Source organism: Semicossyphus pulcher, unplaced genomic scaffold, assembly GCF_022749685.1.
Source record: "Semicossyphus pulcher isolate SPU_LCO1_2020_fin unplaced genomic scaffold, fSemPul1.0.p SCAF_9, whole genome shotgun sequence".
Classification (NCBI taxonomy): domain Eukaryota; kingdom Metazoa; phylum Chordata; class Actinopteri; order Labriformes; family Labridae; genus Semicossyphus; species Semicossyphus pulcher.
The window spans coordinates 20,551,616-20,567,828 of NW_027211770.1; the positions used below are offsets into that span (position 1 = coordinate 20,551,616).

The 16,213-nt window shown below is 44.2% G+C and overlaps 1 protein-coding gene across 1 annotated transcript; it reads left to right on the top strand.

Moving 5' to 3' along the window:
* The first annotated feature begins 2,190 nt into the window (after nucleotides 1-2,190).
* Nucleotides 2,191-14,874, top strand: cacng7b (calcium channel, voltage-dependent, gamma subunit 7b). The gene is made up of 6 exons (XM_069657061.1): nucleotides 2,191-2,413; nucleotides 6,509-6,704; nucleotides 7,089-7,175; nucleotides 8,089-8,229; nucleotides 10,888-11,033; nucleotides 11,663-14,874. Exons 2-6 carry the CDS (start codon nucleotides 6,509-6,511, stop codon nucleotides 12,107-12,109), a joined length of 1,017 nt encoding a protein of 338 aa, XP_069513162.1. The 5' UTR covers nucleotides 2,191-2,413; the 3' UTR covers nucleotides 12,110-14,874.
* The last annotated feature ends 1,339 nt before the right edge of the window (nucleotides 14,875-16,213 follow it).

Genomic DNA, 16,213 nt, shown 5'->3' on the forward strand with positions numbered 1-16,213 from the left:
CATGAAACAGCGACAGCCAAGTGTTTTTGTGTGAAGCTGCTGAGAAACAAACATGCACAGCCTCTCGCTTTGTCTCCTCCACACGCCTCCCTGTCACGCTCGCTCCCTCTTCCTCACTTTCACACATACTCACGCTCTGAAGTGCAAACATGTGCGCACACACACACAGAAGATGCTGACCCCTCTACTCTGGTACTGTAGTTGTCGAACCAGCAAAACCACCTCTCAGGCATCTCACTTTCACTCCCCCCCTTCAGCTCCGCCCCCCTCCCCCCCTCCACCATCATGATGGGAGTACTATCCCCACAGAGATCTCAGTTATAACAAGTTGACCTTCACATTAAAATCTCATCAACTCCTCTCCACCTCTCTCTCTCTACCTCTCTATCTGCCCTTCATCTCTCTTCTTCTTCTTCTTCTGTGGTTGTACTTCCTGTCTGTGCCGCACTGTAAATCCTTTACTGCATTGTTTTATGTCATACTCTATAAATCATACAGTCAGGATTTACTGCCGCTGCTATTATCTCTCTGATATACCCCCCGCTGGTGTCTGTTGATAACAGTATCATGTCTTGTCTTGTCCCTGCTTCTGCTTCAGGATGATGATGTATCGTACGCTCATATTTATATTCCTTTTATATCACTTATATATTTATTTATATGTGTCTGCTGGTGGCGTTCAGGCTGGGGAAGTGTGAGAGGGATGTAACAGAGGGCAGAAGCACTTAAGCTTAGTCTTCACACATTTTAATTAAACAGATTTCAACTGATATAGATGTTTATTCTCAAACATCGCTTCCAAATTTTCAAAATAAAACTCGCCTCGTATTTTTAAGTAACTAATCATGTCAAGAAAGTGACTTTTTAATGTTTTAATGAGATTCATATTTATGCCTGTGATGACTAAAGTAAAGTAGACAACTTTTTTTAATGCAAGATGAGGCCCTTAAATAGTCTGTGAGCGCTTCCACACGTAAATATGGTATTTTTAGGAAAATAAAAGCCTCTCTTTTTGAAAGGATAAATCTCTACTGGGTTTCTTCTTCTACTTCCTGATTCTTTTGAATTCCTCAACACAACCTTTACTCCAACCTTGACAGTATCTGCCTTTGTGTAACTGAAGCTTCCACTCCTGTGTGTGTTAGTGTGTGTGTGCGCACAGCCCATCACTCACTGTCACTGTGACATGATATCATCCCTCTTCCTCACTGCTGCCTCCTCTTCCTCTCGCTCTCTTCTCTTCCTATCTCGCCTCACTGTCTCACTCTCACCCCCCCTCCCTCCCTCCTCCCTCTTCCTCTCTCTCTCTCTCTCTCTCGCTCATGCCCTGAGGTCAGAGTGTGCTGTAGACTATTGATATCGTTACTAAAAATATAGGATCCCTCCACCAGCCGGCTAAAAATAGAGCGAGGGACATGGACCACAGGAGACAAAGGAGGAGGGGGCAAGAGGAAGAAGAAGAGAGAAGAAGACAGCGAGGTTACTATCTGTGCCATTTTACTGCTTCTCTTCTGTACTCTGCAGTAATGTGAGGTTAGAGGAGAATGTCAAACTTGAATGAACTCCAACAAGAGAACACACAATCTACTTCTTCTATTTCATACTTAATGCTGTAAATATTTCGGCCATGTGGGCTGAAGTTTGCAACCTTTAAACTCTGTTTCCCTCATGAATTATTCAAGTTGAATTTTATTTATTGCCATGATCATTAGTAAGTACAGTATTGCCAAAGCATCATATAACCCCGAGAAAATAAGTTAAATTACTATAAACTGTAAGGAAAAAGACATAAAATGGTTATAAATAATTAATTAATTGTCTCTTATAGATGATTGACAGGCTGATAATAAGACACAAGTAAATGGAGAGAAAAAAATGAAGAGAATTTAATAATAAAATGATGTTAAATTGTGTTTGCACATTACTGCACTGCTGTATATGCACTACACAACAATATATGTAATGCACAAAATGCATTATACAACAATGCTGCATATAATAATGAAATAATTTAAGATATATAAGATGAGAAATGATTTTAGCACGCCCCCCCCCCCCCCTCCATCTCTCATACACTCTCTCCCCCCAACTCTCTCTCTCTCTCTCCCTCCCTCTCTCCCTCTCTCTCTCTCTCTCCAGCACTTCTCCCTCCTGCTCTCCTCGCTGTGTCTCTCTTGTAGCCAAAGTAGCTCGCTGCTGAAACCGATCCACCGCAGTGCCTGGGACAGATTGAGTGAAAGAGAGAGGAGAGTGAGGGATTTAGAGGATGGGTAAGGGGGCTTAAGGGAAAACATAGAGAAGAGAGAGCGAGAGAGAGAGGGGAGAGAGAGAGGGAGAGAAACCAAAACCCAGCGAGCCTCCCTGCTGTGAGCTTTCTTGGCTACTGACGTGTGCGCACGACTCTCGTGGCAGGGTGAGTATTTTTCCCCTCTTAAATAACTATAGTGTGTGTTACTTGGCTGTTACTGTAGCAATGACGCATTTTCAAGCTAACTCAGTCATGTATTATTATACGTGTGTGTGTGTGTGTGTGTTTAACGTGTTGTAAAAATGAGCAGCATTCATAACGTGTCCTCATGTCGTGTTAGCGTAAAGACAGCTCGTTCGTCCACGTCTGAAAAACGCTCAGAAATATCACGTTAACATGTTACCTGGAAGCTTCGTTTTCTCCATTTTATCTCATTTCTGTCCCCGTGTGAGTCGCTCACATGTTCCCTGCTCTGTTTATCATCTCCAAACTCCGCGTGCGAGTGTGTGTGACAGTGAGGGGGGGCTCTAAACAACCCTATGCGCACATCTCTGCCTCAGTCAGCCCTGTGATAGACGGAGGCTCCACAGCTTCACATACATGTAGTTCACAGAAAAATGTCTCAACTCTCCGCTCTGCTCCGTTAAAATGGTTTCGAGTTAGCCGGAGTGTGTCTGCGCAGCTGAAATGCTCCGAGAAACGATGAGCAAACCCACCCATTGAGTCACGATATCCACGTTAGTCGTTATGAAGTCATTTATTTCCCACTGAGTGACTCCATCGTCCTCTCAGGCTCATTTTGGAGACGCTGCACAGTCAAGGTTGGTTAGTTTAGCACAGGTGTGGGCGCGTCCCCGTCCCGCATGCGCGTCCATGTTGGGTACTCCTTCCATTTTTTGGGCCAAGGTCTTTCCCTGCAAAGTCTTCTTCCAGCCTCTCCTAACATAGTTTCATCCTCTGTCCTCCTGCTGCTTCCTTTTCTCCTCTTATCCATCACTCCCTCCTTTCTTTCTCTCACTGTGTCTTCTTCCCTGTGAGGCTTGGAGGTGATGTCAGTCTGCAGATTGTGACAGATTACACAGAATTAAACCTTTTGTCCCCCTTGTGGCTCCTATCTAACCCATCCGATTGGCTCATTACTTTCTGGGTGAGGGAGCTGAGGGGCCTGTCTCGGAGTGCTAAAATGGGACTGTTATCACAGATCTATCAGGCTAACCGAATTTTTTCGCTCAATCTCAATTCCGAGTCGTTTCCGAAAGTGGCCACCGATCTTTGGAGAACCTTTCGGGATGATTTGAGCAGCGTTTTAGAGGTGGATTTGTTCCTCTCACTTGAGTCCAAATCCATTTTATAAACCTGCAGCCTGCATTTCATCTGTGTTTCTGTGAGAGAGATGAGGGAGCTGTCCGTGGTGCTGAACGAGTAAGAAGAGCCACTCAGGCACATCCACTCATTTCTGCTGTGCTGCAACTCCAATTGATTCACACTCTTTCCTGACATCTCCGGCACGTCCTCCAACCGCTGTGAGGTGTGATTGTTCATCCCCGAGCCCCACTCCTCTCCTCCGCTCTGCTCCCCCGGTCAGCTTTGTATCCTCCCCTCTTGTGCCTTCTTTCATTTCAGCGGGTTGTTTTTTTTGATTTTACGGGAGACTACTTCAAAGTCTCTCAATCACGCTGGATCAAACTCTCAGCCGCCACCAGCAGCCGCCAAGTGTCAACAGCAAAATGGGCACTTCTGGGCCGGTCACAACCTCTGATTAAAGCAGGGGGAAAGAAGGGAGATTGGAGTCAGAGCAGCAACAAGCTGAAAACAAATCTTCCGTCGTCCCCTTGTGTCTCAGATGTGGCTGGCTTTTTGTCTCCTGAAATGTGTAAATCTTGTAACTTTTCCCCTCGATCGCTCGGATTTGACATCTTTAGTCTGTCCTGTTTGTCTGACCGGATCTTTGGTGGTTGCTTCTTGGTCGGTTGGCTCTTCCCTCGCATCTGCTCGACCCATCAGCGACTTTGGCTGTTCTTTGTTGACGTCTTTTAGCCTCGCCATGGCCCAACTTGTCATATCTCGGAGGACTTCTCTGACGTGTTAACCTCTGACACCAGCTAGCTCAAAAGAAGCTCTATCTTCTCCTCGTGCTGCGTCAAAACTGGAGCAACTTTAGAGAGGTCAGAGGTCGCACAATGGTTGTCCAGATACGATGAGGCCATGCTTAATCCACTAGATTTACTTCATCTGCTACTTTACTAAAATCTGCGCGGCAAAGAATCTAAAGTTTGGTATACAGGAAATAAAAGAAAGCATGAGAATGCTCAATCCATGAGACAGTTACAAGGTACAGAACTTCAATGTCTGTTAGATTAAATGATGCATTGACAAAGCATGTGGAGAACCTGGATTTACACACAATGATACCAGAAACTACAACACATTTCATCTTCGTCCGCAGCCCTGTGAGCATTTTATTAATGACACACAAACCAGCAGGCCACAAGTATGCAAATACCAGCGCAGCACACAGTGACATGCACGCACACACACACACGTTTTGCAGCAGCTGTTACATCAGCAGGAGAACACGCCTGATTTCACTCGTCTCAGTGACTGTAAGAAAAAGGCGGTCAAGCTCGAGTAGTTGCATGATCACCTCGACTGGACGAGCGAGGAGTGAAAAATGTCGCCTGCCACAACAAATATACACAACTTTGGGTCACATGTTGGTGTAAGAGCTCCATTCTGCCTCTTCACACGGCTCAGTGTGTGTGTGATGTTGGAAAAGTTGTCTTAAATCTGCTGGTTGTAGTTTTGAAAGAGTGAGGACTGAAAGTCAGTGTGTGCTGCAGAGCAGGCACGGTGCTTCATGACCCTAATTGGGCTCTTCCTGCCAGTTGTTGCAGTGTCACATCTCATTTAAAGTGACTTTAGTGTACTTTAATTACCTGCACACACTGGGAGATACAATGTGATGGTCACAGCGAGCATGCAGCCACAAAACAGCCACGGAGAGCTGCTATCATCGGAGGCCAAGCTTTGGAGTTTGCCATATTGTTTATGCAAGTAGTGCCTAATTAAAAGAGCACCAGGTGTATAAACCTGGATAAGTTGGCACATAAGAGAAATAAAAAGTCAGTTATACTCAGATACAAACACAAATCCTGAAAACAACTAAAGACAGAGTGAAGCTAACACTTGTAGAGAGGAAGATATGAGGTGACATTTACAGTAATGAATGATCCTCCTGCAGAACCCTGTAGAGTTTAGATGCAGAGAGAAAGTCAGTCTATGTACTGACGACATGCTAAATGCTGCACATGCATGGTTTTGATGGGCCAAGATCATTTCTATCTTATAATTATTTAAAAAATGTTCACCCTTTTTATAACGTTTAAAGCTACAACCACAACTGGGAGCTATCTTGAACAGCATGATAATTATACACAGACAGACCAGCCACAGCATACAAGAGACATGTTGATCATTTAAGATTAGTACACTAGGTTAAACCTCTTTACGTATGAGTGTGCTACATTTGTAAACCTCAGACAAAGGGGGACAAACACAGTTAAGTGATGCTTAACTTCACGCATCCTTTTCCTCCTCTCCGTCTAATGCACGATAAGCTGCATACCTCAACGAAGTGGGGTGATTTAAGGCAACACAGAACCGGCTCTCTGTTTGCCTTTGTTCTCCATTACCGCTTCAAATTAAGCCAAGCTGGTTCCTGAACAATCACACAAACACGTGCACGGTAAGCTAACTTTAGCATGCAGGCGGCACGTTCAGAGGATCCGCTGTGAAGTCTTTCCCAGTCAACCAGAACTAAGTCACAGAAAGACCATGTGTGAGTCACACACGACCCCTCCTCCCTGTCCTGATCAAAGTGTGTGTGTGTGTGTGTGTGTGTGTGTGTGTGTGTGTGTGTGTGTGTGTGTGTGTGTGATTATGATCCATCTCAGTTTTAGTTTAAGTTCAGCTGCTTACTGTGAAGTCATCATTTATTGCTCCTCTCTAACCTTTAACAGGATTGGATGCCACTGGATGTGTCACTCACTTATCTTTAGCAGTAAAAAAGACAGGAGGACGGCCTGTAGCTGTTTGCATGTGTGCACATCACATGTTTCTCCCCATTTTTCTAATGACCTCCCTCCATGACCCCTTCTGTATTTCCCTACGTCTTCTTCTCTGCAGTTTTTTCACGCGTTACTCTTCTTCTCTTCCCTACTAACACCCCTTCCTCCCTCCCTCGCTCCCTTTGCCCTGCAGATGAGTTCGTGCAGCAGCCGTGCGTTGACCATCCTGTCCACGGTGTTTGGAGCCTGCGGGCTGCTGCTGGTGGGGGTGGCCGTGTCCACGGACTACTGGCTGATCATGGTGGAGGGCATCATCCTGCAGCAGAACCAGAGCATGGAGGTGAAGATGGCGCTGCACTCGGGCCTCTGGAGAGTTTGCTTTGTGGCAGGTAGGACGACACGACGACATGTGTGAATATTCAAAAATTGAAGGATAGATTCACACTGCAAATAGTGCTGCTACATGTAAGAGCGTGTGTCCACATCATCACAGGGACACACACACACACACACACAGAAATAAAGAATTAACCAGGCGAGTGAGAGAGCAGCGAGAGGAGGACAGAGAGAAAGCGAGAATCATAGCTGTCACAAAACATGATCGTTACCTGTGAGCGCGACGGCACAGACCCTCACGCTTTTTTCTGTTGTGTTTTCTTTCTTCATGCATCACTGACTCGGATCTGAAATCAAACCCCAACATCTCATCCTCTCTCTTTCTCTTTCTCTGTGCGTGCGTGTGTGTGTGTGTGTGTGTGTGTGTTTCCTCACAGGATCAGAAAACGGGAGATGTGTTGCGTCAGAGTACTTCACTGAACCCGAAATAGAGATCACCACGGAAAACACTGCAAACATCCTCAGTGAGTAAAACATGTAACAGCAGATCATCGACTGTGTTAGAGCTGCAGTTCAGAGTAACTGCAGAGGCCCCCTGCTGGCTGACTGCGGGTACTGAAATATTAACATAATACTAGAGAGCTGCAACTAGCAGGCGGACTGTTATCAAATAACCACTGAAGCCACTTTTAAAGGTAAAAGAGCCAAAACTCTTGTTGTAGCTTCTCAGCTGTGATTTGTTTGACTGTCAATCGCTCATCTGTGGATTTTGGGTTGTGTCAAGCAAAATAAGGTGTGTGAAGAAAAACTAGGACTGAAGGAAACAGATGGAGGAAGCTCATTTCTGCTGTTTCATAGACCAAACTAATAATCAACAGATCAGCTGATTACAGAATCTAATTACAGTTGTTAGTATAGTCATACGTCATTAAGAAGAGCAGGATCATGCTCATATAAAACGACTGGTTTTTCAGTGATAGCCTGATTAAATTAAAGGTAAACTGAAAAATGTATTTCAGAAAATAGTTTTGTCTAGGAGGGAAAAGAGCAGCTTAAGTTCAAAACACAAGAGTTACTTCACTGACTTTTTCCTCCTCAGCATCTTCTGCTTTTGAACAATAAGGACTTTACGAACCAAACAACATTTTGAATCAAGTTTCCCACTTGCTTTCTTTCATGCAACATGCTTACAATGAAGCTCACTTATGAAATAATAACCGAGAAGCTCTCGATTCTTTTAGGTTGTCAGACATGTTGCTTTGCTTTGCATCACATAGTTAAAGTAAAGCTTCAATGGTTAAAAAGTAAAGTAAGAAATGAGTCTAAACATTGTGAAACCAGACTGTTGTCAGAAAAGATACCGTATCATACTTAAAGTCCGGAAACCTCTCCCTGCACCTTCAGCTCATCTCACTCTGTGACCTCTCCTCCCTGCAGAGATGGTGCGGACAGCCACGCCCTTCCCCATGGTGTCGCTGCTTTTCGTCTTCACCGCCTTCGTCATCAGTAACATCGGACACATCCGGCCTCAGCGCACCATCCTGGCCTTTGTTTCCGGCATCTTCTTCATCCTCTCAGGTGGGACCCATTACTCATGTCCGGCTGTCACTCTGTGATTGATTACCGCTGCCTGATGTGACCTGTGTGACACATGGAGTCGCTCCATCACGGCTCTATTCTTAGTGTGCGATGCAGGTGTCAGAAAAGTGACTTGATGAGGTTTCAAGGCTGTAAGGGGAGAGTTTCTGATTCTTTGACTTTGCATTAGTTTTTTTTTTATGTATATGATATGAAAAAGATATTTTATGAAGAGGATACATGATTTCTTTTGCAGTAGTATGAGCAGGCTTCTCAGCTTGATTCCCTGCGTCTGTGCAGTACACCTCCTTGAACAGCAGGTGGCTGTAACGCTCCCGTTTCTCGGCCTCATTGCTGACTGTCAGGAGCCACACTGGCGCTCCCGTCCTCTGAAGGCGGTTTCACTGACATGTTTCGAGAGGGAAGCAGCGCTGCAGAGCTCAGAGGAAACATCAAACAGACTCTGCTGCGACGGATCTGACTCGCTGTAGCGGGGACTAGCTGATAAAGGGTGTAGCAGAATAATAAGCCTTATGTAACGGTGGGGGTTATGTAATGTTTATAGCTGGTGCTGAAAGTGTCGCAGTGTTTTACTTTATGAGGTATTTTGATAATAGGGTGATAACAAGGGCCAAGTGTATCAAATTGCTTTTCTGCGGTTGGATATTGTGCTGCACTAAGCCTCTCTCGCTCTAACACTGCCTTCCTCACCCTCCTCCCCCCCCCCCCCCATCTCTCCCCCTCTCTTTCTCTGTAGCTCTCCTCCCTCTCATTTCCCACTCACTCCTTCATTCAGAGTATAATCTCTCACTGTTGGGAGTGTTTGTGGACTACGAGCTGATTCACTGAAGCTGCGGTCTTGTAAATATTTAGTAGTTTGTGTCGTTCATGTTCTGGTAATATTACAGAATTTACCGCAGCAGCAAAAAGCAAACCTTCCTTTTCTCTTCCTCTTAACACACTTTCTTTCCCTGTACCTCCGCTCGGTGTTCTCACATGCCTGTTTCCCTCGTCCTCCTGGTATTACTTATTCATATAGAGATGTACCTCCGCTGCGTGATTGACAGCAGCATGGTTTCTGCATCATGCGCGCTTATCAATTTTAAAATCGACAACATAACCTCTCAGGACATAAGCCCTTTACAGCGCTGCGGTGCGTTTGAGTGTTGCAGTGAAAGCTAAAAATAATCATATTTGCTGTGTACAGCATGAAGCCTTCTTTGAATATTGATTCCTCGATGTGGCCATATGTCGTATCTCATGCATTTATTATTTCTGAGGCAGTGGAGAACATAAGAGTGTACTTAAAGGAGGGGGTTTTAATGTTGGATGTGATGCTTGTGGGTGAACGGGGTCATTCTTCCAGTTTTTAAAAGCTGATTAACTTAACTCACTGACTAACAGCGAACGCTGCATGAAGCTTTTTACTTAACTGTCATAAAAACTGTGCAAAACCAATCAGTCACACTTTTACTGCCTTTCAATTTTAATCTCTTCCTTTCATTAAACGTGTCTCTCATGTTATTTTCAGGAAGGACCCAAATTACCTAAACGATAATATGACAATTGTTTTAAAGCTACCTGAAGAGAAGAGGTTAGTTTAGAAGATGAATGGATATCTGCAGGCAACGCTGTATTGTGGAAATGACATGTACAGTATACTGTATACAATTAATTACAAACAGCAAACTGACTTTAGCGTCTGACAACTTATTGTTGTCAAAATTATTGATTTTTTTTGTTGCGATTGAGTCACAAACTGTTAAATCAGAACCTGCAAAATGTTTCACGTTTGAAAATGTAATTTGTTTTACCTTTAATATCCAGCACTTAGCTCTTTCAGTAGTCATGTCAGAGCCCTCACAGCGCTTATTTTAGCTGAAGAAATCCTAATAGTTTTGGTTAGATATTGTTCAACGCTTCAGGTGCTTCAGTTCAGGGGTGACATGAAGCACGAGGCAGGATGAGATCACTTCACTGACGATTAAATGTAGTAATGTAGTAATGTAGTAGTAGTGTAAGTGCTAATGGTGCCTGAATTACACTTTCTGTGCAGTTCTGCTTCCTATGCTTGAAATAATTTGCCACTGAACATTAGCAGAGATTTCTTTAAAAAGTTAATTTGGCAAAACAAAAAAGTTAGTAAAAAAAAAAACTGAAAGTAAAGTTTAAGTAAAATGTGTTGGTTTTTTTTGCATGAGAAAGTTGCTTTGGGGAGTCGGAGGAAGCCACGACACATTTTACAGAGTCGTTCCCTCCAAACTTACAAACACATTAAAAAAGGGACATGAGATGCAACTAGAGGAGAATAAAAGGCTGACAAACATACAACACATCACATGTTTTGTTATCCTGATTATAGAAGGTATTATGTCCAATTTTCAAAAACTCAAAAACTCTTCTAAAACAAGACGTCTCTTTTATCCTCAGGGAAACGTTTTAGGGCCACTCATCTTTATCTCCATCTGTTACTATGAAGCAAACCTCTCTCTCTCTCTCTCTCTCTCTCTCTCTCATCTTTTTATCAATGATACCACTTTATAATATTTTTTCCTGCTCACTCCACATCCCATCACTCTCCCTGGTCACACTGCTGTATATCGACCTTGTCACTTTTCCTCTCTCTGACTCGCTGTCGTGTCACCGTGCTGTGTGCAGGCCTCAGTCTGGTGGTGGGCCTGGTGCTCTACATCTCCAGTATTAATGACGAGGTGATGAACCGACCCAGAGAGCCCGAGCAGTTCTTCAACTATCACTACGGCTGGTCCTTCGCCTTCGCTGCCTCGTCCTTCCTACTCAAAGAGGTCAGTGTGTGTGTGTGTGTGTGTGTGTGTGTGTAAGTGATAAAAACTTAGGCTGGGAGAATTAAAGATTATATTTTAATTTTTATAGCATAAGTCTCTTTCCCCTGGAGTATTGCATGCTGTGTGTGCAAGCAGGTAAGATAATTAGTCGATGATGTGAGGTAGCAGCGGTTGTGACGCAGAACTGCAGGGTGTGTGCGTGTTCGTGTGTGCATCCATGTGTGCTGCAGTATCATGTGAGTCCTTAGCTCCTCATCCCTCTCCTCCCCCTGCTCCTTCTGCCTCTTTCCCCTCATCAGCAGCGCTGCTCTTAATGTGGTGCAGTGGACAGTTCAGTGTGAACCCAGCTCCCCCCCTCCTTCTTTTTTTCCTGTTCAATCTGTTTTATTTGAGCTGAAAGAATTTAAAGCTCACCTTCATCTTTGTAAATCCTCAGTGATCAAACGCACACACTTACACCTCTCCACCTTGTTCTGGCTTATCAGTCATTTCAGTCTAATTTCCCCTGACATCACTTGGATCTATTTCTTTGAAAATATATTTGTCTCTCTCTCTCTCCGTCGCATCTTCTCTCCCCCTCATCTCCTCCTCCTCTTCTTCCTGCTTCCTCCTCTTCCTCGCCGTCTCAGGGGGCCGGCGTGCTGTCCGTCTATCTGTTCATGAAGCGCTACGCCGAGGAGGAGATGTACCGCCCCCACCCGGCGCTCTACCGCCCCCGTCTGTCCGAGAGCAGCGACTACAGCGGCCAGTTCCTCCACCCGGAATCCTCCTGGCCCCCGCCGAAACGAGGCCGCAGCACCTCCGAGGCCTCCAGCGACATCTCCATCCAGCTCAACCAGGCGCCTCCTGCACCGCCTAAAAGCAACCTCCAGAAGGGCGGCCCGGGCAGCCCGCCGTCTGGGTCTTCCTCCGCAGGGAGCTACCCGCAGTCAGCCGGATACCCCTCCACCCACACCCTGCCCAGGTCGCACTCCTCACACCCACAAGGCCAGGCTCTCCCCATGGCCATGCCTCCGTCACCTGTACCTCCACCTCACTATCACACACACATGCACATGAGCGCCTCCCCTTGTTAGGAAGGGACGGAGAGACACTGACTCCTCATTATCATGTAAACTGTACATTTATGGCGTGAGACGAAGAGGAGGGAGAGGGGATCAAACGTTAATAAAATGTAGCTCTGGAACACCGAAAGAGAAGATTTAAGAGGCGATGTTACAGAAACTGTGACGGACAGAACGAGAGTAGAAGAAAAAGAGGAATTCAGGTGATAAAAGAGGGAAAAAGTGTTTCCTAGAAAGACTTTGTGTGAGGTTGAGTGACAGAGGAGATATAAGGGAGGGAGAGGGAGGCAGGGCGAGCGAGGTGCTGCGGTATAAAACCAAGATGCTGCAGTGCTGCGGGAAATTTGTATGCAAACTGATCACTGAAGACTGAGGATGCACATAGTTTTATACATCCATAATTCATGCCAGTACGTGGACTGTGTTCCTTTTTACCAAAGACGGTAAAATATATTCTTGTCTTCTCTCAATTTCTTACATCATCAATCCAGTTTCATAACTCGCAATGTCAAAGTAGTATTAATAATATTAATTATAAGTTAACAATATAGTCATTCTGAATTGAGAACACTGTATGTGAATGTTGTTAACCTTTATATAAAAAACAGACAGAAGTGGATGATATTCTGTGATATCATAAGAAAATAATGATGTTTTACATATTTGTTTAAGAGACAGATTTTTAACTTCCTGTACAGAAACCTGCACATAATGACGATGACTCGTGTATAGCTGTTGTAAATTATGAATGAAGCTTTGGCACAAATCACATCAAGACTGACTCATTGTGCTTTTGACGAAGACTCCGCAACAGGCCGACTACGACCATTACAACACCGCCCTGGATGCAGCAGCTCGCTGGTTTAAAGGAGGAACCACCCGACACTGACGCAGGGGTCTGATGCCCCCTACTGGCCGCTGGTCTGCACTGACCCTAGACCAGCCCCTGAACCCACCACCAGTTCACTACCTTTTCCTGCACTCTCGCTTCCTCGTTGCGGTGTCGGGCGGTGGTGCAGCACAGATGAGGGACTGAGGTTGCTGCTCATCCAGAGGTGGAGCGATGGGGGACGCTAGGAGGAACAAAAATATATGCTTTAAAGACGGGTTAGAAGTATTTTTTAAAGAAAAGTTTAAATTACGTTTGCACTTAGTGCTCAAAGGGAAATACCACTGTTTGTGAAGTGCAGGTCCTCCTGCTTTAAAGTAGAGCAGCTGCTTTGTTCCAACATTCACAGTCTGTGTCAGTGCATCACAACAAAGGTTTCTAGAGTATCTGAAAAATCCTCTCATGAAAATATGATACAGAGCTCCTTTGTGTTTGGGGCTGCAACTAACAATTTAGTTTATCTGCTCTTTCTCTATCTATAACTTGAGTCAAGTAATAAATGCCTGTCGTAATGTCTTAAAGGTAAAGTGATGCATTCAAAATGTTTGTATTAATTGGCATGCTGTCCGAAGTCATTCAGTTTTCTACAATATGTCACAAAGAGAAGCATCAGATCCTCAGAACGGAGAGGCTGGAACCAGCAAGTGTTTGGCGTTGTGCCTGGAAAATGACTAAAATAATAAATCTATCAGCAAAATAGCGCCAGTGTTCCAATAATAGAATAGAGAAATGATAGTATTTTGCAATTCTAAATGTTTGTGCACAGAAAAAGATCCTGCACAGTAAAGTTAGTGCATCTGAATAACTGTTTGTGCAGGTATCAGGTGGGTCAGAGTCGCACGTCCTCCGACATCACAATGTAGCAGGCTGCAGGATATAACAGGATGATTAATCCTTCTTTTTGTGCACTTTAAACAAGACTATATTTTCAGATGCTCTAGAACCATAATGCCCCTAATACAGTTACTCTTTAATACTTTGCAGTATCTAAAAGCTGCAGAATATTCTTCAGTGTGAAATCAACTTTACTCATATTCTAACTTTGACTGTTTTTGTTTGTTTCTAAAGCACATCATGCGCAGAGATACGACGTATATCTCTGTTGGCTGGTTTTCATTATCACTGTGATGCTGCAGAGAGGGAAACACGCTGCTGTGGGATGAAGCTCATAAAGACTCGCGGGGAGAATTTAGCGTGATGTCGTGCAGATATCATCATATTTTCACGCAGGGTTTTTGTTGAGCGTGCACCACACTGCTTTTTGTTTATGTGTTCATTTTTGAGGTGAAGCCCGGTGTGACTGCGGCCTTCAATGTTGGCTCTGCTGTTACAGTTTGGGGGTTAAGTGCCTTGCTCGACGGCATCTCGGCAGCAGCTGTTGAAGAAGATGAATTTCCCGCTTTATATTTTTCCAACTGGTAGACATCTAAATGTACATGCAGCTCTCTGACCTTCAGACTCCGGCCGACTCCATCATGACCTTTGTGACGGCGCTTCCATTTACTAACTCATTTCCATTTTTCACTTGTTCAATCATCATTTAGTGCCTCTTAAACGGCGGCAGATCTTTCCTTTTCCATCTCTGTCCCTCTCTGTTTTTCCCTCTCTACCCCCGGCTTCCTTTGCCTCGACATGATCACGTAAAAAGGGGTGTAGCTGCGCTCACTTCTGCATAAAGACCAGACTTCTTGCACATGACGACGACCATCTTTGTAGAGAAAAAAACAAAACAAATGCTTTTCGATGCTTTAATGGAACTGATGCTGTATAATCTTGAGTTATATAATTACATAGAAATTGTGATAAGATCACTGTTCTTGAAAGTGTTGACATGTGTCGATCACTTTCCTCTAAACATGAATAAAACTTCCAACATGGGATCATTTCACCCTGTTTGCCCTCTCTGGTTACCTGAGTCTAACTTTGCATCCTTTTATTTCTTGCTTTTAAATCTTTTTTTTAATCTAATTTACTATTAAAAAAAAGCACAATCAGGACATAATTGAATAATAAGCCCTCATGTGGAATCGTGGTGTGTGTTTCTGTCTGGTCTGTGATGGAGGGAACATTGTAAGTGGGTGCACACTGCACTGCGGTGAACCACTGGGTGTTAACCAGCTCCCTCCTCAGTCACGGAGAGCCACCACAGCCGGAGGGCAACTATTGATCAGTCTGTATATGTGCATATGTGTGCATGACTGCATTTGATGTTATATGTGTCTGTATTAGAGGTTATATTGTTTACAATCACTCGCCTGACTCCAGATAGCTTTGAAATAAGAGGTTGAATTGTGGGATAAGGTAATGTCACTTTAAGGGGAGTAAATGCAGCAGTTGTCTCTGAAAGTTTTGTCTACAAGGCTCCATAAATATCTTGTGTTTTTGGTCAAGGTCAAAAAGAGACAAAAAAGAGACATGTAGGTGACCTCATGTAGAAATACATAAAGAGAGCAATGACAGTAAAAAGAGGCGACATTCAAACGTTCTGCAAAACATAAATACATCATAAAAATATGTTTTTTTAAAATCTGAAATTTAACTTTAAGAACTAATCAGAACTTGAGAGCAACGATGCAAAAAGGAAACAATGTGCGTGTGTCTGTTTGTGCATGTGTGTGTGTCAGTGTGTACGAGGCAGAGAGTTGGGGGTGAGAGGTGTTGCGTTTGTAAATCAAACATCCACAGGTCAATAACAATAAAAATAAAAAGCGTGAGCACTCAGCTGTCTTACTTCATAAACTGAGATGTGTGTGTGTGTGTGTGTGTGCGATGTGTGTATGTGAGCATCTCTCCTGATGAATGAATCCTGACTGCTGGTGTAAACAATTGAGATTGAGTTGAGACTTGTGCTTGTTGTGTGAACACGTTTCTTTAATAATGTGTGCGTGCGTGTGTTTGTGTGTGTGTGCGTGCGTGCGTGCGGGCCTGTGTGTGTGTGTGTGTGTGTGTCTGTTTGTTTGGTTCTGTTTCCTTCTTTTGTTTGTCTGTGTGTGCGCCTGTGTTTGACTTTATATGAGTGTTTGTGTGTCAGTGTGGGTTGAGTGGATCTCTCTTTTCACCATCACCATTACTGCATGAAAGACCTGTCACTCTGTATTAGCTCTCTGCAGCTCTCGCTCACCCCTCACTGTGTGTGTGTGTGTGTGTGTGTGTGTGTGTGTGTAACAGAGAGAGAGAGAGAGGTGAAGTGGGCAGTAAAGCCACTTTTAAAGCTATTGAAGGTCATT

Coding starts and splice junctions, on each gene's coding strand:
- cacng7b (XM_069657061.1), top strand. CDS start 6,509: ATGAGTTCGTGCAGCAGCCGTGCGTTGACCATCCTGTCCACGGTGTTT. Junction 7,176..8,088: donor AAACACTGCAAACATCCTCA/GTGAGTAAAACA, acceptor TCCTCCCTGCAG/AGATGGTGCGGACAGCCACG. Junction 8,230..10,887: donor CATCTTCTTCATCCTCTCAG/GTGGGACCCATT, acceptor TGCTGTGTGCAG/GCCTCAGTCTGGTGGTGGGC.